This window comes from Microtus pennsylvanicus, chromosome 1 (assembly GCF_037038515.1).
Source record: "Microtus pennsylvanicus isolate mMicPen1 chromosome 1, mMicPen1.hap1, whole genome shotgun sequence".
Taxonomy (NCBI): Eukaryota; Metazoa; Chordata; class Mammalia; order Rodentia; family Cricetidae; genus Microtus; species Microtus pennsylvanicus.
Window position 1 is genome coordinate 78,942,820 of NC_134579.1, and position 24,920 is coordinate 78,967,739.

The window sequence follows — 24,920 nt, forward strand, 5'->3', positions numbered from 1 at the left end:
CCACCATCATAGGCTAACACTCTGAATCTTTAAGTCCCAAACTAAACATTTGGTGTGGTATTTTGTCACAGAAACAGAAAGGAAGCACAGAGGTTGATACTAGGGAGTGGGCTGATGCTGTGACAAGCTTAGTCATGACAGATTTTTAGAGAAATGGGCAAGATTTGGGGTTGGAACAGGAGAATGCTTGATCACTCTAAGCAGGCCTTCCTAACAGGCGGTTGGGAAGACAATGCTGCTAAGAGAAGTATAGGCCATGGAGACCCAGCTTGTGAGGTTCCAGAGGAAGATCAATAGAAGCAACGAGGCTAGAAACAATTCTTGATAAACTGGCAAAGAATGTGGCTTTCTGCCTTTGTTCTAAGAACCTGACTGAGGCTAAATTGTAAAGTAATGGATTAATTTCCTTAGCAGAGATTTCAAGACAACCTAATAGTGACTCTTTCTCGTGGTTATTAGTAACCACTTAAGCAGGTCCATAATGGAAAAGAGCACACAGGAAAAAAGAAATAAAAATGTACAGTCCGAAGTGAAAAGAACACATTAGGAAATAAAATGCAAACCTTCCAATTGGTAAATAGGAAAGGCCTGGGGAGTTTTTTGTCCCTAAAAAGCGATAACAAAGGAAAGCTTCTGAAAATCTAGGGGCCAGGCCCCCAAAGCAGGTAGGTAGTCTCCTGGCAGTGTTGTCCGTGTTGCTATGACTCTACAGTGATGAGGAATACATGAGGAAAAGGACTGTGGGAATCTTCCTCTGGGGTTAAGAAGAACCTCTGAGGCCAGGTGTGGCAGAGGAGTCCCCGAAAGGCCATTGTGTGAAGCTGTGAAAATGAAGCCTAGACTTGTTAGAGACCTCAAGGGAAGATGCCAGAACCATGGGATGTCTCCCAAGGGAACTGCAGACAGGGACTGGAACAGACACAGGAGAGAGACTGTGTTGCCGACAGCAAAGCTGGAAGGGCAGAGTCATCTAAGCACCCTAACACTATACAGGGAGCGACGAGATCTGGAGTTTGTCCAGTTCTTCCTCACTGTTATGTACATTCGGTGTCACTGTATGCTGGAAGTATTCATTTGCTTTTTGATTTTATATGGGGGTACAATTAGGAGATTGACTTAAGTCTAAGACTTTGGACTTTTAAACTGTGTTGAGACTATAAAAGATTATGAAAACTTTTTAAGTGGAATTAAATGCATTTTGCATTATAAATTACAAGCTTATAGGGACAGGAAGTGGAATAGGGCAGTTTAAATGAGAATGATCCCCATAGGCACATATGAATACTTGGTCCCCAGTTGGTGGAACTGTTTGGAATTAGGTATGACCTTGATGGAGGAAATTTGTCACTGGGAAAGTGCCTTGAGTCTAAAGATTCACACCATACCCACCGTGCTTGTTCTGCCCCAAGGTTGTGTCTCACAAGATACGAGCTCTCAGCTACAGATCTAGCACTACACCTGACTATCTGGTGTCATAGTGGTCAGACTCTACTCCCCTGAAACCATAAGCCCCAAAGAAACTTTCTCCTACAAGTTGCCCTTGTCATGGTTGCAAGAACACAGTAACTAAGACACCGGTCTTGTCTAAAGGCCTATTTGGGAAAATGGGTAAGTGAGGTAGTTCTGAAAGATTTAGTTTGGGGGTGGGGGGAATATAGCTCAGCAGAGCATTTCCCTAGCACTCACAAGTATTTGGGTTCAATCCCCAGCAGCACACCCACACACCAAAAAGGGCCACTTTAGGAGTAACAGATAGGATAAAGAAAGGTTTAAGACTTAACGAATCAGACTGGACCTAGACCCACTAATAAAGATGACTCTGTATCAACCATTCACAGCATTACCAATGCTTCTTTTCCCTCCTTCCCTCAAAATAACTTCAAAAAGAAAATAATTTATAGCCATCCTTACGAAAACAATTACATTTGTACTGTGCTGAAATGCTAAATTTACAAAAAAATCTGTTAATGCGAAACAATATTTAGACACTATGAACAGTTTTCCTTTTTAATTAGGTTTTATGTGCACAAGCATTTTGCTTAAACATATGCCTAGTACCTGTGGAGGTCAAAAAAAGGCATGGGATTACCTAGAAAAGAGTCACTGATGATTATAAGCTACTACACGGGAGCTGGGAACCAAACCTGGGTCCTCTTTAACAACAAGCAAGTGCTCTTAACCACTGAGCCAACTAATCTGCCCATTTTTTAAAAATTTTAAATTAAATACATCATTTCATCCCATAAAGGATGAAGCTTTTAATAATATACAATGTCTTTAACCTCTATCATAATAAAAAAATCTTTATCTTCATGAAATAACAACATCACTAGTTTTCCATCCTCCCCCTTCCATGTTTTTAATTAGACTCTTTTGCCTAGTCTGAACGGAAACTATGTAGCACAGGCTGTCCTCAAATTTACAGCAATTCTCTTGCTTCAAGTGCAGGATTCCAGGCATTAGTCATCACACCTGGTTTCGCATCACTAGATATGCACAAATAAACCAAAGAATACATAAACCAGAGTGGTACTAAATGAAAGAATCTGTGCTCAAGAGACTATTAACAAAATGATGTCAATAAAAGAGCTAGTAACAAAGTTTATGTACTACTCATCCCATGTTCCATAACTCAAGTTTGGCCTTATTCATCTAAATAATCTCAACAAAGTCATTTCACGCCTAGAGTTCTACTGCTCATCCTCAAAATAAACGGCTCAGAAGATAGCAGAGTCATAATGTACTGCCTATTACAACTATTATTCAACATGTGGAAGACCTTAAGGTCCAGATTTCTCTTCTGTAGCCTGAAGCTTTGTAAGGTTCCAACTTAAACTGAAAATGTCTTTATTCTCAGACAAAAGAAGTACAACTCTGTAAACAATACACCACTCCCAAACCTGGTCGGACAGCCTATCTTCCATCATTCAGACTTACTCTACATCAGTTCTCAAGCAATGAATCTTATTATTCAGCCAACATGTTTTCTATCTACTTTGAAGTTTTATGTTAAAGAGTTCCCAAATTAATTACTAAGTGAATGTTTTCACAGTTAGGTAACCTTGGTATAAATGGTTCTCATTTGCATAAATTTCCATTAACACAGTGTAAATAACACTGACCCCCAACTACTCCAAACTTCCTCCACCATACTATGCTATCATTACATCAAGTACATGGTATGTGTATGTGGAGGCCAGAGGTCAACATCAAATGTCTTCCTCAACATCTTCTTCACTCTTTGAGATAGTTTTTTCCATGAAACTTGGAGTTTACTTATTAGTTAAGAGTAGCTGGCCAATAAGCTCTAGAAATCCACCTGTCTGGCCCACACCATCCCAAACACTGGGTTACAGAGGAACACTACCTGCACCCTCCAACTGTATGTGGGTTCTGGAGATCGTAACTAAGGTCCCCATGCTTCCCCCCGAAGACACCACACTGATTGAGCATCTTCCCAGTCCTTTGTTTTGGTTTATAAGACAGGAAGGGACTCATGTATCCAATGATGCATGCATGTATACATATACACACGCAAAACAAACAAACTATGATGTAGCCAAGTGTATGAGCAGTCTCCACCTCCAGCCAAGGATGGATGACCTTGAGATTCTGATTCTCCAGCCTCCGTCTTCCAAAATACTTCATCTGGGGCTGGAGAGATGGCTTGGAGGTTAAGAGCACTGGCTGCTCTTCCAGGGGTCCTGAGTTCAATTCTCAGCACCCAAATGGTGGCTCACAATCATCTGTAATGAGAGATCTGGTGCCCTCTTTTGGAATGTGAGCATACATGGAGGCAGAATGTTGTATACATAATAAATAAACCTTTAAAAAAAATACTTCATCCACACAAATGGAACAATTAGTTATAAGAAAAGAATGATTTCAAATGGTTCTGGTGCTACCGGCCTGTAACCTCAGCTACTCAGAAGGTTTAGACGGGAGAATCACAAGTTCAAGGACTGTTTATTAGGCAACTAAGCAGCAGTACCCTGTATCAAATGAAAAAAAAAATCAAGAGGGCTGGAAATAGAGCACAATCCCTAGATTCAATCCCAGTACCAACAAAATCCAAAGGACAATGCCATAGTACTGAAAAACCTCCATACAGCAATCTCTGACACAGTTCAAAACACTGAGGAGACAAAGGGTAAAATACTGCTGGATAATAAAATTTACAAGTATTCACCTATTCACCAAATCTTGAGAAGGAAGCTCCTTGTTCTGTATCCTAACTTATGTAATTAGAAGAAAAGAGTGGTATTCAAACTACATTTGGCAAGTGTTTCATCAGAAAATGAAACTGCAATGTCTTTAATATGTCTAAGTTAAGCTATTAATTTTACTTCTATCCTCACATTTGTAGTTAACCAGAGTTTTTAATGTCTTGACAGTTTCAAAGATTTCAGAATAACCTTTTCACTTAACTAATTGTTACAAACAAATCTCACTGCCATTTTTACTTCCCCAAACCAGTCTGTACAGAAAGGATTGTCTGTATGATGTGGCTATATTATTTGATCACAGTATCAAGAGTTTATCAAGAATATATGTATATCAAGAACATCAAGAAAAATCTACTAAGCCAGTAGTCAAAGTTTCAGGATGGAAATACATAGAGTTCAACTCTTCCATCACATACTTCTGAGGCTCAAGTCATTTTCTCCCAGTACTACTTGTGAGCATTGGCATACACACATCAGGAAAACAAGACTTAGTGACTAAGTGGCACGGCCAAAGAGCACAGGAGTCTACAGCAGTAAGAAAATCAGAATACTGCCACATTAGTCTTTCAGTATACACACTTCTGACCACTTCTGAGAAGAATGATTGTCTTTGTTTCCTTTCCTTACACAGACCTACACAAAGGTAAAATTTCATTTTTACCCCTAAGTCTCCCATGCATCTTCATTCAAAAAAACTACAGTACCATCACAATACTAATACAATCTAAGGGACTGTTTTTAATATTTCATGTTACAATGTAATGTGATAGCTAAATTGGGTACTTAATACCAAAAGGCGACCTAGTCTAAAAACTGGGAATATGGTATGGACTTACAACATGTTGATATACTGGGTCACTAATTTTGACAAACTTGTTACACTAAGCAATCAAAGGGAGATATGCTCACCTCACTATCATCACAATTTTTTTGTAAATCTAAAAACTACTACAGCAGTGTATTTGGGTTTTGTTTCCTTTTGAGACGGACTTTACTATCTAGCTCAAGCCAATGAATTCATTATGCAGGCCAGGCACATCAAGAACTCACAATCCTATATCAGTGCTGGGACTATAGGTAGATACACCACCACAGAGCACACAGAACTTTCTTTTACACAGTAAATTACAGTAACTGAATCAAATGAATTTTACAGATACTAAATATTAATAAACATCCTTTCCCTTGAGTAATGTTTAAGCTAAGTTTTATGAAATCCTCCTGGTGCACAGGGAAAGGAATGGGGAAACTGCAGACCCACTTCCATATGAGAAGTAGGTGTGTAAAAGATGGATTCATCTAGGAAGGAATAGATGAAAGTCATTATCCTGACTAAAACAGAATAAAGGTCATCCTTTGACGAATACTCCAGTTACTCATGAGGAAGAGAGTATCAGTTAAATATAAGCTTTTACTTCCTTGGTTTCAAAATCTTCTCAACAGGGGGAAGGGGAGGGAAATGGGAGGCGGTGGCAGGGAAGAGACAGAAATCTGAAAGGAAGGAAGGGAGGGAGGGAGGGAGGGAGGGAGGGAGGGAGGGAGGGAGGGAGGGAGGGAAGGGAAGGGAAAAAGAAAAAAAAATCTTCTCAACAGAAATCCTCAGTCTAATTTGAATCATTTTCCTCCAAACTTTGTTTCAGTTAGAGTAGAAGGCAAGCCTGGCTACATGAGACCTTGACTCAAAAATATAAATAAATAAGTCCAATTTTCTAAAACGTATTTTAATTATACCAAAGCTTTCCCACTACATTGGTCTAAAACCAGTGAAAATGACAAACAGGATACAGGTATCAAATATGCAATAAAGACACGAATAATCCAAAGCTTATTTATAGTATACATTCAATTTCCAAGAACAAAACAGTTTAACACAAGGTTCTGTGCCATTCATAAATATAATTGCTGGTCTTTTGAAAATAATGAACATTCTTTCATAAGAGTAGTATTTAACTATGTTTCAATAAACAAATTCAATCACAGACATTTTTTTCATATACAATGCACCATTTTATTACTTAAATTTTGAAGTATTTAGCACAACTCTTAAAAATCATGGTTCGGTTCATAAAAACATACATTTCTAATAAGGAGTAAAGAAATCAGAGTTAGAGCATTAAAATGCCACGTTAAAAATAATCCTTGGTCTAAGTCAGCTCTGGCCAGCAGACTGATTTACTTCCCCGAGGTAAAACTGCTGAAGAATTTACTGTCTATGACACTTACACACAATGAAGGTAAGACTTAATCACTGTGAAAAATGTATATATAGGTAATGTAACAATCCCAACAGCCTCTCAACCTCTTCCATTTCTACAACCTACATTCAACAAAAACCAGAAAAATACAAATCTTATGAGCCATCATCTTTAAATGCTAAAACTCCACACTTTGAAACTGGTTTAACTTAACATTTTTAAGTCGTCAAATCTCTAAGCCCCATCAACACTTAAATTACAATTTCCTAAATGGGAAACCGAACACTGTAAATGGGAATCGAACCCTCAAGCTAAGCAGCAACTGCTCTGCAATTGGCGTTCGTCTTGCGCAGGGTACTGTAGTTTTTCGCTTAAATAAAAAACAGAGCACACATTTTGCCGGCTAAGCGTAATCATCGCTCCCTCATTCGAAACAGCGGCCGTCCTCCCTGTTAGTCCTGTCCTCCCGCACGTGTCTGGTGGGATCTCAGCAGAGACCCCCAGCGCCATCCAGGATGCCTCGCGGACGTGCAGGGACACCCGCCAGGCCGGGCCGCCCCGGCACAGCCCACCCCGGCGCGGCAGAGGCGGCGGAGGCCTGCTGAGTCGGGGCTCCCGCAGGGCGCCGCGGGCAGTGGGCGCGCAGGTTTGCCGTCCCCGTGGACTCGGACACGCGGCCCGACCTCCCCGCCACCGGCCCTCCCCCGCCGCGTCCCGCGTGACCCTCCGCACTGCGCACCCGCAGCCCCGCGCGGTCGCCCGAACAGTCAGCAGCGACTGCGCGACGGACCGGGGCTAGGAACCGACCTGTGGAGACCGCCATCTTCTCCTGCTACCAGACGCAGCCGCTGGACGCAAGACGTCACTCGTCACTTCCGTCAGCGCTCGGCTCTACGTCACAGAGGACACCCGCAGTGGGGACGCTCCTGGGTTCCTGTGTACCCGGGCTGATTTTGCCTTTGCTGATTGCTGGGACACTTGATTCTACAATAAACGCCGAAGAAAAACCTCGGGAGGGGTTAGGAGACGAAGACGACCTTTCGCAAGAGCTTAAAAAGCCTTTGAAAAATCTGTGCGCCCTAATACTGTCTCTTAGTTGTTCCAGGGGGACTCCTCCAATGAATCTTTGTGTTAAATATTGAAACAATGTCTAGACAAACGGTAGTAGTTACAGCACACCAAGCGTTTTATTAAGAACCAACATAAAATATGGGTATTGACAACTGTCTTGAAAAACAATATCCCAAAGAGTCGGAGTCACGCTAGTGCAGGGCCACAATGTTACACTTGGGCTGTAGTGTTGCTCTGATGACATCATAACCAAAAGCAGCTTAAGGAACCACTTAGGAACGTACAATAGACACCCCACACAGGCAAATAATATAGGCTACTCACAATGCTCTTGGTTACCCTTGACCACCTGACAGTAAACCCTATTGCTGAACATATCACTTGTTTATATAATTAACCATGGAAAAATCCAGTTGGCGCTCAACTAGATTGATGTGGGAGTGTCACATATCAATCTGTTGATTTCATTGGTTAAGTAATAAACAAACTGCTTGGCCTTATAGCTTAGAACATAGGTGGGTGGAGTAAACAGAACAGAATGCTGGGAGGAAGAGGAAGTGAGGTAAGATGCCTCAGACAGAGACGCCATGCTCCCCTCACCCGGCAGACGAGAGAGCTCTGCTCTCTGAGACACGCGATTCAGCTCTGACCAAGGATGGACGTAGGCTAGAATCTCCCTGGTAAGCCACCTCGTGGGGTACAGCAGATTATTAGAAATGGGCTAGTCCAGGTGCGAGAGTTAGCCTAGAAGAGGCTAGATAGAAATGGGCCAAGCAGTGTTTAAAAGAATACAGTTTGTGTGTTGTTATTTCGGAGCATAAGCTAGCAGGCGGCTGGGGTGCTGGGGAAGCAGCCCCGCAGCTCATAATTACTACACTAGATGTTTCATGTCTATTAACTAGAATTCACAGTGGTATAAAGTACCAGAAAGGCTACCAGAAAATAAAAGTAACTATCAATCTCACCCAATTATGAACCCTGCAACTTACAATAATAATCTGCCTGCAATATATACCTATTGTAGCAATACTGACAAAAATGTTATAGTAGTAACCATCCATCTTTTCCTTAAATTAAAAAATTTTTGTCAGGCAGGCAGCAGTGACTCATGCCTTTAATCCCAACACTCAGGAGGCAGAGGCAGGTGGGTCTCTGTGGGTTCAAAGCCAGCCTGGTCTACAGAAGGAGTTCCAGGACAGCCAGAGCTACATGGAGAAACCCAGTCTCAAAAACAAATAAACAAGCCGGGGGCGGGGCAAGACTTTAATCACATCACTTGGAGGACTGAGACCAGCCTAGTTAACACAGTGAGTTCCTGGACAGCAAAGCTGTACAGAGAAACCCTGTCTCAGAAAACAAAGCAATAAACAAAAACAAATCAAACAAATACAAACTAACAAAATAAAAGAAACACACAAAAAAATACCCTACAAAAACAGAAACTAAGCCGGGCGGTGGTGGCGCACGCCTTTAATCCCAGCACTCGGGAAGCAGAGGCAAGCGGATCTCTGTGAGTTCGAGGCCAGCCTGGTCTACAAGAGCTAGTTCCAGGACAGGCACCAAAAACTACAGAGAAACACTGTCTCAAAAAAAAAAAAACAAACCAGAAACTAAAATATACAAGCAAAAACTCAATAAAACAGAAAAAAAAATCCCAAACAAAGCAATATGAGACAAAAACTCCACAAAATCACCTTTTGGATTTGATTTGTGTTGCCATACTACTTCTAGGCATGGGGTTTAACCTGAAGTGTGGTTAATATGCTCATTGAGACGCCACTGGAAAAAAAAACAAATAGGTTTTTTTAGAGCAGGTATCCGTTACAGGTAGCTTCTTGGTTAAGGGTAGGAGCCCATGACCATTTTCCCCTCTCAGAGCTTGGATCTGTCCAGGCCATGAGTGTGTTACCACAGTCTCTGTGAGTTAATATGTGCATCGGTCCTGAGTGGTGTGGTGGTGTGAATGGAGAGATTGTACCCTTGAAATCATCCATCAGCATTGGTTGATGCAATCACTCTGCATCTTATACATATATGCTTTTCCTCTTATACATAAAACCCTGAGCCCCAAGGGAAAAGACAAAAACAGGTGGCGGTATTTTTTCAAAAGGACGCAGACAATCCTAACTAAATAGGTAGACTTTATAGTATAAGGCGAAAACATAGGGAACTTCAAAGAATTTGTATTAATTTTATAGCAAGCTAATTATTGCAGATATAGAATGTATAAGAAAAGCTGTGTACACATTCCACATTTTTCTTATTGTCAGTACCAGGAAATCAATGATATGCTAAGCCAGAATAATGCCGAGGAAAGAATGATATATGAGTTTATCAGAGTTTAAATTTTTAGTATTTTTTATATTGCCAGTTATTGGTAAAGTGCCTAGATTAAAAATAATTTATTGTGTCAATTGTTGAAGATCTATATGAATACATTAATCCAATGAATGAACAAATGATTAATATAAGTAGCAAACTAAGCTTGACCGACCATCAATCCGTCTTGTTCTTAAACTGAAAATGTATTGTCAGAAAATAACTCAAAGCAGTCTTGGTCATTCTGGTTTACTTACACATAAGGGAAACAAATCAACAGACTGATTTTATGCACCAAAGGTAAAATAAGATTTATCTACGAGATTTATCTAGGAGAGATGAAAATGTTTAAAAATATACACCCTTCACAAATTTGTGTGTCATCCTTGCTCGGGGGCCGTGCCTATCTCTGTGTCATTCCAATTTTAGTATATGTGCCGCTGACCCGAGCACAAGACACTAGTTGTGAGTTGGGTCCAGAACAGGATAATGCTCTCTAACAAGTCCAGACTACTACACAAGCTGTGCCACTTACGCCATATGATTCGGCAGAACTGATGGAACTTGAGGTATCTGTGACAGATAGGGACACTGTTTACAACATTTGAAAGATACTGCATGTGAAACACAGCAGCGACCCATGGGATTTTGGAAAGACACATAGACTGCCATTTGTAGACATAGCCTGCCATTTGTAGGAGACAGCTCTTACCCTTAGTGTAAACTGAGTACTTGACACCGGGACAGTTCTTATACAACCTGAACTTCTGTCATGAGGAAGGCATTATCTGACCCACCATATCATACAGTTGGATGTGCACAACAGTGATCCTTCATCGAATTGAAGGGGTATATATGTGATCAGGCCTGGGCACATCCTGAAGGCACAAATAAGTAACTTGAAGAAATAGCTGTTGCTACAACATTGCTACAACCGAAAATGCATTCATTCTCCCAGAATAAATGACAAAGTTAAACAAACTTTGTTTTTAGCTACTTGCTTTAGGCTTAAACTTGCAAACACATACAGGAGTTGAATAAAGCTTGTTACTAAATGAGTTATGTAACAGTTTTTAAGTTAGTATTTTTTAAAAGATTAAGACTTCACAATTTTATTTTTGTTAAGTTTGAGTCTTAAAAATTAGAGTTGAAGATTAATTAAAAACCCTTCAGCATCATCTCTAGGAGGTGGAGAGCTAATATTGCAACTAGACTGGTTCGGTCACTTTGGCTAAAGGACTACCCCTTGAAAGGTAGGCTCAGTGTAATCCATGTTAAAGAGATAGGCAGAATAATTAGTCCTATAAAGAGATACTGTATTACTGCCCCCCTACCATACTCCCCTGACTGCGGAGGCTTAAGGGCCAAAGCCATACTGGAGTGTAAGTCTCCCATTAGTAATTTTACCTTTTCTTCTCTTTTCTGATCATGTTTTCCCTAACATTTTGAGCTTCCCCTGTCCAATATTTTGAACTTATTTCATTTTCTCTAAAGCTTCTCTTCTCCTTGCTCCATGGCCACTTGTCAGCCACATGTCTGACCTCCACGTCAGTTCAAATACCTGGCTTTTTCCTTCTCCCCTCCAGGCAGCTGCTTTACTGCTTGCCTGCCTGACCATTTTCCTTTTAAACTCTAATAGAATTATCTTTATGCTTCAGAAAAAAATCCTTTAGCATTAAAATAAAACTTAAAAGCATCCAAATGCCTAAAGTTTACCAAGGTTAGCAAAGGTGGAGGCTAGATAAATATTTCCAAGTCAATTACTGTTGACCTTGTTATACCTTAAGAATTTATAAACCTTATTTACCAAATATACCATATTTATCAATTATGTATATAGATATACTTGATTATATATTTATTAAACATACATTGTTTTTATTTATAATTTTCTAGAAGCCTGGTGTTGAGCAGTTAGCAAAGATATAAATGGTTAGACATACATTTCTAAGTTAGCTTCTGTTAACCTGAGTATAGCTTTATAATCTTAAGAATTTATTTATTATCATATAAAAGTCCATCAATCATCAAAGATATTTTAGAGACCTTCTGTTGTCTTCTCAATCTAAAAAGTAGATACAATGATAAAACAAGAGCTCAGGAGGACTAAGAAATTTTATGAGTTGCCTTAGTTGAATTATGCTGTGGGACAATGGCCTTGTACCCTGTAAAGATTTGTTTCTTGTGCTTGTTTAATAAAATGCTAATTGGCCAGTAGCCAGGCAGGAAGCATAGGCGGGGCGACAAGAATAGGAGAATTCTGGGAAGAGGAAAGGTTCAGTCTGCAGTCATTACCCAGTCACAGAGGAAGCAAGATGAGAACACCTCACTGATAAAAGGTACCAAGCCATGTGTCTAACACAGACAAGAATTATGGGTTAATGTACGATCTAAGAGTTACTTAATAAGAAAGCCTCAGCTAATAGGCCAACCAATTTATAATTAATGTAGGCCTTCATGTGCTTCTTTGGGACTGAATGGCTACAGGACTGGGCAGGACAGAAACCTCTTTCAATGGAATTATACCAATGTGGTCTGCTTAAGATGCTGGTGAAGTCATAGGCATGTACCATGTGGTTATTATTTAAAATCATTTTTTTAATATTTATTTATTTATTATGTATACAATATTCTGTCTGTGTGTATGCCTGCAGGCCAGAAGAGGGCACCAGACCCCATTACAGATGGTTATGAGCCACCATGTGGTTGCTGGGAATTGAACTCAGGACCTTTGGAAGAGCAAGCAATGCTCTTAACCTCTGAGCCATTTCTCCAGCCCCTTAAAATCATTTTTTATAAAACTATTTTTTAAACAAGAGTTGAGTCTAAGTTACATATACAGTATATTTTTAGAATAGTTGAGTCATATACATAGTATGTTATAGCAAATTAAAATTACCTGGTATAGATTTTTTTTTAATTATAAGTCATTTATTATGTTTCAAGTTACTTTTTTGTTAAAGATTGTATATATTGGTTTAACCACACCTGCTGTGAGACAATGGACTGTACCCTGCCACTTGTATTTTAAATAAATGGCCATTAGCCAGTAGCCAGACAGGAAGTATAGGCAGAGCAACCAGTCAGGAAGTAGAGACGGGGCAACAAGAATTCTGGGAAGAGGGAAGTTTCAGTCTGCAGTTGTCACCCAGAGAAAGAGGAAGCTTGACACAGAGCAATCAAGACATGACTGACTGCCTCGCCGAAAAAACTACCAAGCCATGTGGCTAACACAGACAAGAATTATGGGTTAACATAAGTTATAAGAGTTAATAAGAGATTCGCCTGCAAACTCCATGAAACCCTGAAATTCAGCTTGTTCCAATACTGAGGGGACCTAAGTGGTGAGTGAACAGCCACATAGCCGAATGCCCTACTCTCTAGGACCTCCCCAGTGAGACAAAATCCAGGGGCTCTTCCCCAGCTCCCTTAGCTTTTATAGCCAGCCAGCAGTGAGTTTCTGGTGGCTAGGCTCCCCCCAAACCCAAACCCATCCACTGGACCCCCCCAAACTACTAACTACACCCCACCTAAGAGCTGAGAGCTTGCTATAATACTGGGGGGACCAAGAGCTTGCTACAGCACTGAAGGGATTAAGAGAGAGCACCAAGTGAACAAATCAGGAGAGAAGACCAAGAGAGCAGGCATCATAGGCTTTCTGAAGCAGGCATTGACAGTACAGAGCAGATCAAGAAAAACTCTCAAACACTCAGACAGCCACAGCAAGGATTGGACCAAGACACAAAGACACCGTTGGCCTCATTTGAAGGAACAGATGGGTAGGCACCAATAAAAGAATTCCTCCAACAATCTAAAAAGCAACATGATAACACCAGAACCCAGCAGTCACACAACAGGAAGACTTGATCAGCCTAACCCAGAAGAAGTAGAAGAAAACTACTTTAAACATTACCTTACGAAAATGATGGAGACCTTTAAAGAGGAAGTGAAAAACTCCTTTAAAGAAATAGAGGAGAAAATAAATAGAAAGATGGAAGAAATTAATAAATCCCTCAAAGAAACCCAAGAAAAAACAATCAAACAGGTAAAGGAAACAGTTCAAGACTTGAAGATTGAAATAGAGGTAATAAAGAAAACACAACCGAGGGGATTCTGGATATGGAAAATCTGGGTAAACGAACAGGAACTACAGAGACAAGTATAACCAACTGAGATAGAAGAGATAGAAGAAAGAATCTGAAGTGCTGAAGATACTATAGAAGAAATAGACTCATTGGTCAAAGAAAACATTAAATCCAACAAATAACACAAAACATTCAGAAAATCTGGGACACCATGAAAAGACCAAACCTAAGAATTATTGGGGAGGAAGAAGAACTCCAGCTAAAAGGCGCAGAAAATATATTCAACAAAATTATAGAAGAAACTTTCCCAACCTAAAGAAGGATATACCTATGAAGGTACAAGAAGCTTACAGAACACCAAATAGACTGGATCAAAAAAAAAATCCCCTCGCCATATAATAATCAAAACACAAAACATACAGAATAAAGAAAAAGGTCAAGTAATATATAAAAGTAAACCTATCAGAATTACACCTGACTTCTCAATGAAAACGATAAAATCCAGAAGGTCCTGGATAGATGTGCTGCAGATACTAAGAGACCACCAGCACAAGCCCAGAACACTATGCGCAGCAAAGCTTTCATTCACCATCGGATGGACAAAACAAGATATTCCACGACAGAAACAGATTTAAACAATATGTATCCACAAACTCAGCCTTACAGAAAGTACTAGAAGGAAAATCCTAACCCAAGGAAGTTAACTACACCCACAAAAACACAAGACATCTGAGAACACCTAACCAGCATAACCCAAAGAAGCAAAAACACAAACATTACTACAGAAAAATAACCAGAGTTAACAACCACCAGTCATTAATATCATTTAATATTAATGGTCTCAATTCACCTGTAAAAAGACACAGGCTAAGAGAATGGATAAGAAAACAGGATCCAGCATTCCGCTGTTTACAAGAAACACACCTCAACCTCAAAGACAAACACTACCTCAGAGTAAAGGGTTGGGAAAAGGTTTTCCAAGCAAATGGACCTAAGAAACAAGCGGGTGTGGCTATCCTAATATCTAACAAAATTTCAAACTAAAATTAGTCAGAAGAGATGGAGAAGGACATTTTATACCCATAACAGGAACAATTCATCAAGATGAAGTCTCAATCTTGAACATTTATGCTCCTAATATAAGAGCACCCACATATGTAAAAGAAACAGTACTAAAACTCAAATCACACATCAAACCCCACACACTAATAGTAGGAGACTTCAACACTCCACTCTCGCCAATGGAGAGGTCAACCAGACAGAAACTTAACAGAGAAATAAGAGAACTAACAGATGTAATGAATCAAATGGACTTAAAAGACATCTATAGAACATTCCACCCAAACACAAAAGAATATACCTTCTTCTCACCACCTCATGGAACTTTCTATAAAATTGATCACATACTTGGTAACAAAGCAAACCTTCACAGAAACAAAAAAAATTGGAGTAACCTCTTGTGTCTTATCAGATCACCAGGGATTAAAGTTAGAATTTAACAATACTACTCTCAGAAAGCTTACAAACTCATGGAAATTGAATAGTCAATTATTAAACTACCCCTGGGTCAAGGAAGAAATAAAGAAATTAAAGTCTTCCTTGAATTCAATGAAAAGGAAGGCAGGAAGCAAGTATACATCACTTTCTAATGTAAGACAAAATAAACTTCAAAGTAAAACTAATCAGAACAGATTAAAGAGGGACACTTAATCTAATAAAGGGAACAAGTAACCATGAAGACATTAGTGTCCTAAACACACATGCACCAAACTCTGCTGTAACTAATTCCATTAAAAAAATACTGCAACTGGATTTGAATACCAATCAACCTAATAGGAGGAGATTTCAATGCCTTACTTACTCCAACAGACATGCCATCTGTACAAAAATTGAACAACAACAAAAAAAAAACAACCAGAAAATGAACTGACATCATACTCCAAATAGGTTCCACAGATAACTACTGAATATCCCACTCAAACACCAAAGAACATACATTCTATTCAAAAACACATGGAAGCTTTTCTCAAATGGACAATATCCTGGATATTTACATCTTAACAAATTAAAAAAGATTAAAATCACTCCTTGCAACCTATTTGATCACAATTTAAAACTTAAAATTGATAGCAAACAAATGTCTAGTAAACATAAGAGCTCATGGAGAGAAACCACATAATTCATTACTGAATGATGAATGGGTCAAAGAAGAAATCAAGGAAGAAATAAAGAATGTCTTGGAATTAAATGAAAAAGAAAATACAACAAATAAAACCTCTTAGATACATTGAAAGCAGTTCTATAAGGGAAACTCATGGCTCTAAGGGCCAATATTTAAGAACTCAGAAAGCACAAATGAATGGCTTGGTGATGCAACTTAGGAAATTAGAGAAAAAAACAAAACAAAAAACAAACCCAAACCCAATCAAAGGCAAGAAATAATAAAAATAAGAGCAGAGATCAATTAATTAGAAACAAGAAAGACAATAAAAAGAATCAACAAATCTAAGAGCTGATTCTTTGAGAAGATAAACAAGATTGACAGACCCTTAGACCAACTGATCAAGGGTGGGGAAAGGGAAGAAAAGATAAAAAGAGGATCCAAATTAACAGAGTCTAAAATGAACAGGGAAATATTACAGCAGACACCAAAGAATTTCAGAATATTTTAAAACCCTTTACTCTTCTACTAAGGTGGAAAACCTAAAAGTAATGGATGAATTTCTAAAGCCAAATCACCAACATTGAAGAAGTCAACAACCTCAACAAACCCATAAACAAAAGAGGAGACTGAAAAATCTTTCCAGCTAAAAATTAAAAATATTTTTTAAAAAGTCCTTGTCCAGATGGATTCACAGTAGACTTCAAAGATGATCTACAGCCAATCCTTCTTAAGCTAGTCAGAATAATAATAATAAAAAGAAACAGAAGGATCACTCTCAAACTCCTGTGGAGCCAGTGTCATTACAATAACAAAACCAATAAAAGGCACAACAAAAAAAATCTGCAGAATACTCAAAAATGCTAAATAAATGCTATATAAAACTGTACTGCAAATAGAATACAAAAATACATGAAAAAGATTATATTCCACCACAAAGTTGCCTTTATGCCTGACAGGCAAGGATGATTCAGCATACAAAAGTAAGTGAACACAATAAAGCGCATAAATAAACTTAATGACAAAAATCACATTATCATGTAAATAGATGCAGAAAAAGCCTTGGACAAAATGCAACATTCATTCATGATAAAATTCTCAGAGAATGTAGGACTAGAGAAAACAAACCGCAACGTAATAAAAGTGCTATATGAGAAACTTGCAGCAAATGTTATTCAAATGGTAAAGAATTCAAAGCAAAATCCTACTGAATCCGGAATGAGACAGGGATGTCTACTAACCCCATTCCTTGTCAATACTGCACTCAAAGTAATAGATGGAGCAATAATGCGAGAGAAGAAAATTAAAATAATAAAACTATGGAAAAAATAGGCCAAACTATCCCTATTTATTGGTGACAAAATACTATACATTAGAAATCCTAAATTTTGTATGAAAAAATTTCTAGAAATACAAACATACACACAAAATCAGCAATGTGGATGAATATAAAATCAGCTTGCACAAATCAATAGCTTTTCTATGCACCAACAACAAATGAGAAGGAGATCATGGGCACATTCCTATTCACAATAGCCTCAAAGAAAGAAAATATCCAGTAATAAACCTAACTGACAGGGACTGGAGAGATGGCTCAGAGGTTAAGAGCATTGCCTGTTCTTCCAAAGGTCCTGAGTTCAATTCCCAGCAACCACATGGTGGCTCACAACCATCTGTAATGAGGTCTGGTGCCCTCTTCTGGCCAGCAGGCATACACACAGACAGAATATTGTATACATAATAAATAAATATTAAAAAAAAACCTAACCGACAAAGTGAAAGACCTCTACAATTAAAATTTTAAACCTATGAAGAAACAGATAGAAAAAGACACTAGAAAAAGAAAGAATCCCACAATCATAGGCTGGTAAATTAATATCATGAAATTAATCATTTTACCAAAAGCTATTTGCATATTTAGTGCAATCCCAATCAAAATCCATCTGTCTATGAGAAAATAGAAAAAATTTATCCTAATATTCACATAGAATCAGAAAAGACTCTGGAAAGCCACAACAATCCTGAGGGGAAAAAAAACAAGAAGAATTAAAATTATAGAGTTTAAGATACATTACTGAGGCAAAGTAGTAAAAATTATATGGTATTGGCACAAAAATAGGCTTGTAGACCAATGGAACAAAATCAAAGTCCCAAACATGAGCACATATAGCTTCAACCATTTAATATTTGACAAGACACCTAAAGCAAACTGTGGAGAAAAGCAAGCATCTTCAAAAATAATGCCTGGAAGATTGGATTCCACATGCAGAATAAAATTAGACCCATATCATCACCTTGTCTCAAAACTAACTCCAAATGGATCAAAGACATGAACATGTAATTTGAAACACAGAAACTGCTAGAAGAAGACATAGGCCATGCCCTACATGATACAGGTGTAGGTAGGGAAGGACTTCCTGAATAAAACTCCATTTGCCCAAAAATTAAGGTCAACAACTGACAGGTGAGACTTCATGGAACTAAAAAGCTTCTGCACAGCTAAAGAAACAGTCAGTCAGCAAAGTAAAGAGAAAACCCACAGAATGGAGAGAATCTTTGCAAGCTATACACCCAACAGAAGAATATATAAAGAACTCTTTTAAAAGAGTCAAAAGAAAATAAATGATGGTTCAAAAATATAGAGAATGGTAAAAAGAAGAAAAAATAGCTAATAAATTAAGTTAAAAGAGCTTTTGAAACAAGCCTAAGCTAAGGCTGAGCATTGGTAGTTAATAATAAGTCTCAGTGTCTTTGTCTGGGAGCTGGTTGGCAGACCAAAGAAAATACCAAGTACAACTTTGAGATTTCATCTTACCTTAGAATAGCAAAGACCAACAAAACAACCAAGAACATATGCTACAGGTGTGTGGGGAGAAAAGGAACCCATATTTACTGTTGGTGGGATTGTAAGTTGGGGAATCAGTGAGGAGAGTTCTCAAACAGCTAAATGTAAGCTTCCAAATGGCCAGCTATCTCACTCACTAGCATAAAGCCAAAGAGACATCTTACTCTGCAGACATTGCTCAGCCATAGTCATTGCTGCTCTATTCACAAAACCTAGGAAATGGAAACAACCTAAAAGAAGAAAAAAACAGACAATTACAATGTTGTTCATATACTCTATGGAATGCTATTCATCTATAAAGGAAAATAAAGTTGTAAAATGTTCACATTAACTTAATGGAACTAGAAAAGATCCTATTGAGCAAGGTAATCCAGACCCAGAAAGACAAATGCCATGTGTTCTCTTTCATCTACAGTTCCTAGCCACAAATCTCAGGTGTAGTATATTACCTGGAGTAATATTATACATAATAAGAAGGTTATATTTGGAAAATATAAGTAAGTACATGCATATACATATATGCATATAACAATTCATGAAAAAAAAAAGAGACCATGAATTTGAAAGAGAGCAAGGAAGCATGTATGAGAGTGTTTGGAAACAGAAGGAGAAATGATGTAATTATATTATAATCTCAAAAATAAAAGAAATATTTTTTTTAATATTTATTTATTATATACAATATTCTGTCTGTGTGTATGCCTGAAGGCCAGAAGAGGGCACCAGACCTCTTTACAGATGGTTGTGAGCCACCATGCGGCTGCTGGGAATTGAACTCAGGACCTTTGGAAGAACAGGCAATGCTCTTAACCACTGAGCCATCTCTCCAGCCCCAAGAAATATTTTTTAAAACATGAAGAGAATTATTAGAGAGAAAAGATTGTACAAATAACATTATATATGATCTCTCAAGGTCAGTAGAAGATCTGGTCCCTTGGGAGGAGACCTTGGCATTTCTAATCTTTATTTTGACAGTCCATCCATGTAAGAATGAGTCAAAGGTCTTGCTTGGTCTTGCTTTACTTGTTGAAGTGTAGAAAAAAAATTTTTCCCTTTATATTGGCCCTCTTCTTTGTATACTGGATACTAGTTAGAATTTACCACATGGGATCCCCCATGCACTCCCTGAATAAGAGAACAGGAGACTCCCTATAGCTCTAGGATATTTTAAGAGATACCTCATAGTCCATTAGAACCTACTAGAACCTGGAGGGCAACGGGGAAAACATTCTCCCTCTTAATTCCTCTGACCACATTAGTATATACCTCCAGATATGGTTATTGAACACCCAGAAGGACGAACAGAGTAGAACCCCAAGTGCATCTTAAGTTGTAGCCTGAAAAAAATCACTAATTTTTTTTTATTTATATAGGAAGCAAGAAAACCTCAATGAATAAATATCAAGTTCTAGACAAGCTGCTGCCAGAATACACCTGCTGAGGGAGGCTATGCTAGGTCTCAGTGCCTGCCATTTTGGCTTGGTATCTCCCGACTCATTTTCCTATAACTGAGACACAATGTCCTCAAGGTAAAAGTCTTCTTTGCTCCACACTTGTCTGCTTTTGTTTCTGCCCCATGGCACCATTGGGTACCCTTGCTGTTGCTTTTGCCTTTCAGTTACAACAGAGAGATAGAGATAGACAGACAGACAGACAGACAGACAGACAGACAGACAGACAGACAGAGAAAAAGAACAACGCACTGGCATTGCCTTCTGAGTTCTTTTAGATTTCTGTTTCTTCTATGTTTATAAATTTCTAGATTACAGGGACTTTAATTCTATTCGCATGTGATAAACTTCAAAGAGGCTCTCTCAATCCAGAAAGCTCTCTTTAAACAATAAAAGTCACACCGAATATCTATAGCACTTGCTTCCTATATAAATATTAGAGAAATTGTAGATAAAATTACCAAAGCTGACATCTGCAGGAAGTTTAGTGTCACTTCATCTACCTCAGCTTCATTCAGTTCAGAATGTACTCTGAAAAGCTTGCTGACATAGGAACTGGGAAGTGGCCACTACTATGTAAATGGCTCATCAAATCCATCTGAAGACCTCACCTCAGCCCCCCTTTCCCTTTGGCCCTCTTGGAACCAGGCCACAGGAAAGATGTGATTCAACTCTAGGTCCTCCATTGCTTTCTTAATGAACTGTCTCCTTTCCTATAACTATCCATATGTGCTGGATAGTTCTATGTCAACATGACACAAGCTAAATTCATCTGAGAGGAAGGAACCTCAACTGAGAAAATTCCTCTATAAGATGGGGTTGGATGCAAGTCTATAGAGACTTTTCGTTTTTTTAAATTTATTTATTTATTAAGGATTTCTGCCTCCTCCCCGCCACCGCCTCCCATTTCCCTCCCCCTCCCCCCGATCAAGTCACCCTCCCTCATCAGCTCAAAGAGCAATCAGGGTTCCCTGACCTGTGGGAAGCCCAAGGACTGCCCACCTCTATCCAGGTCTAGTAAGGTGAGCATCCAAACTGCCTAGGCTCCCCCAAAGCCAGTACGTGCAGTAGGATCAAAAACCCACTGCAATTGTTCTTGAGTTCCCATTCTTCCTCATTGTCCGCTATGTTCAGCTAGTCCAAATTTGGACTATAGAGACTTTCCTTAATTAGTGATTGATGGGGAATGCCAGACTCATTGTGAGTGATATCATTCCTGGGCTGGTGGTCCTGAGTCCTATAAGAATGCAGGCTGAGCAAGCCTTGTTGAGCAAGCCTGTGAACAGCACCCTTCATGGCCTCTGCATCAGCTCCTGTCCTGACTTCCTGAGGTGATGAGCAGTGCTGTGAAAGTAAGTGTAATCCAAATAACCCCCTTATTTTAAATCATGGTGTTTTATCACAGTGATAGAAACCTACGTCTCAACCACTGGGAAAAAAAATGCACAGTGTCCCGACAGGACAAGCAGGATACAAAAAAAAAAAAAAAGACTGCCAAACCTTTCCAAGACACGGTAAGATGGTTTTGAAAAATTTCCTGCCTCTGAAAATGGTCTGTCAGTTACTCTAGGCCTTTGCCAAAGTTGGTTGCTGCAACATTGTAAATGAGACTTTTGGTGTTTACCCAGGTAGCCAGTTGTCTTTGTCATTTATTGCACATTTTGGAAGTTGCTTGAATACACTTCCTGTTTACTCAAGTACTATTGGTTCCCTTCTCAGGTATTCAATGGGGTTGAAGACTAGTCATCATTACTTTCTTCTCATGACTTAGCCAAGCCATTTCTAATACAGGCTTAGACTCCTTAGAATAAGATAACTGCTTATGCTGGTCAGTGTGAACAAAAGTCCCCCCAAAAAGCTGCACATTCAAAGTGAAGACTCTGCAAGGTTGATTAACTGATGGGAACTTCAGCAATAGTGGGGAGATGAGATGCTGCAAGTCCACAGCCTAACTATATTTTATCTTGGACCATCTTTAGCCCACTAAATACTCATTCCTTGCCCATCTCGGTGTCAGACCTAGCCTGTCCCTAACACATAAAAACTTCTTGAAATAGTAAAGCCCTAGTTTCGACCAAGCAAAAGGCTCTGGAGTCATTGGACAGAACCTGAGGCCTATAAGCTGAGATTTCTCCATTTGCTGCAACAGCTACTCAACCCATGCATTTGAAAAGCACCTTCACTCATAGCTCTCTTTGTCCTGTTGCTGTAACACCTGCATAAAACTGGTTCCACATTGAAACATGGAATTTGGGGTGACCTAAATTTGTTTCCTGGGCCACGATGACTCATATTTGTCTCAAGAATAAACTATGAAATAAACCTTTTGAGGTAAGAGTTGTGGTTTTGTGTTGTGGATGAGAATTGCTGAGAAGAATGTGTGTCTGCAGAGACAGATTGACTAATTACAGCATCAGTACTGTTTAGGTGGAAGTCCCGACTCGGTTCTCTCTCTCTCTCTCTCTCTCTCTCTCTCTCTCTCTCTCTCTCTCTCTCTCTCTCTTTCTCTCTCTCTCTCTCTCATCCCTCTCTCCAGATTCCTGAGAAACCCCACCAAGCAGCAGCTCCTGCCCCAGAGAGTATTTAAGGCCCCCTCCTCGGGATCAGCCTCATGGTTTCTTCTCTTTCCTGAGACCACCAAGGAATACTTTGCTCAGATGAAAACCTGTACTTGTTTTGACTTAACTGGCTTATTGCATGAGCAGAGTTACCCACTACCAGGGGATATTTTTAAGTGTCATCTGGTACATTGGTTGGGGTAAATTGAGTCTTTCCATGGCCGCATGGCATTGCCATGGGAAGCCACTCTGACTCTCCCCTCACCCCCTCCACCACATCCTATCGATGTTTGCTTGGTAAACCACCCCCTCCCAAACCAAAATGCCTATAAGAGATCCAGGATCCCATCCAAGCCTCTGACCCTCTGGGCCAGAGACTTCCAGAGAGCCTGCCAAGGTCATTGCTGCTGCCAGTGCCAGGCTTATCTGAGTGCCCAGTCTGTCAGTTAGGGTCATGGATCATCTGGACAAGGACTATGGCTGAAAGCCATGTCTGGGTCTATTGCCCGGCCATATCCAGGGTCTATGTTGATTAATGTCTGCTGCTCCTGAGAACACTGAAGTCTGTGTTAATGCTAAGGGTCTAGGTTGTCTAGGTCTAAGGATTGGTGTCCAAGGGCCATGCTGCTGCAGGGCCCATGCTGATCCAAATGGTTTATGCTGCCACCTGGGGACCATGGTACTATCTGAGCTGGGAATGCTGCCTAGGACCATGTCTGGGTTCATGGTCCTAGCACAGCTGGGGTCTGTATTGATTGATGTCCATGGCTCATGTTGCCACCAAAGTCTACATAGATGCCTACATAGATGTGGGTCTGGGCCACAACCTGTGGCCATGAGGTCATCTGAAAGCCATGCTACCACCAGAGACATCTTGATCTGAGTGACCTGTGCTGTCACTGGGGCAATGGTGTCATCCGAACTATGTCTGCTGCAAACGTCCATCTCTGGGTCCATGGCCCTACAGCAGCCAGTGTCTGAGTTGATACTGGGGCTCCTGCTGTCACTGTGGGTCATGCAGATGATCAGGGTCTGGACAGCCACCTCAGACCATGTTGATGTACAAGGATCGTGCTGTGCCTGGGGCCATACTGAGCTGGGTGGCCAGTGCTGCTACCTGGAGTCATGGAGCCATCCAGGCACAGGCTGCTGCCTAAAGTCATGTTTAGACCTGTGGTCCTGCTGCATCTGGGGTCTGTGGTAACGTTCCTAACCAGTGTTAGCACAGGGAGTTGAGGGATGTCTTTAGAACCATGCTATGCTGAGGCCCTGGCATGGCTGGTCCGGCCGCTTCCTGGTAAGCAGGTAAGCTGGACCTGGGTCCATGAACCTCAGGGGAGAGTCCACCCTCTGCACTCAGGAAAGATGGCCCCATCCCTCACCCTAGGCATAACACTACGGTCAGAGACACAGGCAAATCAACCCTGCAGGTATCAGAGCCCGAGAACTGACCCTGCCCTACCTTGTCTGCCATATGGTGGCACAGGAGAGGGAAAGATGCCCTTCCCTTCACCCATTACCACCTGCGGCAGGGGAGAGAGCTGTCCCTAGAGTCACAGGAGTGGGAGAGCTGGCCTCGACCCTCATCTGCTGCAGCACATGAGAAAGCAACCTTTGCTTCCCTTCTGGGCAGCATACTAGAGCTGATCCTATTGTTGGGGATGCAGGTGAGCCAGCCCTGAGGGAGTATGAGCAACAGAGCTGACCACGCTCCCACCTCTTGTTTGCCAAACAGTGGCATGGGTGAGGGAAAGATGTTCTCCACCCTCCACCCCTTGCTATCTATGGCGGATGAAAGAGATGACTCTGGGGTCACTCCAGCCACAGCACACAGAGCATCCCTGCACCCCACCAGGGCAGCACACTAGAGCTGATCCTACTGTCAGGGTGGCAGGAAAGCTGACTTTACCCCTCTCCCCATTCCTCCTACAGCAATCAGGAGAGAGGACCCTGCGCCTTGCCTGGGCAAAACAGTAGAGCTGGCCTTGGCCCTATGAGTGAGGGGGACC

At 40.3% G+C, this 24,920-nt stretch overlaps 1 protein-coding gene and 1 non-coding gene across 3 annotated transcripts in view; both read right to left on the minus strand.

Moving 5' to 3' along the window:
• Nucleotides 1-7,292, minus strand: part of Ube2v2 (ubiquitin conjugating enzyme E2 V2) — a 30,683-nt gene extending 23,391 nt beyond the window's left edge. For both annotated transcript variants that reach the window (XM_075970621.1, XM_075970610.1), the window contains exon 1: nt 7,229-7,292. In XM_075970621.1, the coding sequence (XP_075826736.1) occupies nt 7,229-7,244 (16 nt within the window). In that variant the 5' untranslated portion in view covers nt 7,245-7,292. The remainder of the gene's footprint in view (nt 1-7,228) is intronic.
• A 2,868-nt stretch (nt 7,293-10,160) lies between these two features.
• LOC142842777 (U6 spliceosomal RNA) lies at nt 10,161-10,264 on the minus strand. The gene has a single exon (XR_012909453.1). It is a non-coding gene; the product is annotated as a U6 spliceosomal RNA (small nuclear RNA).
• Between the last annotated feature and the right edge of the window lie 14,656 nt (nt 10,265-24,920).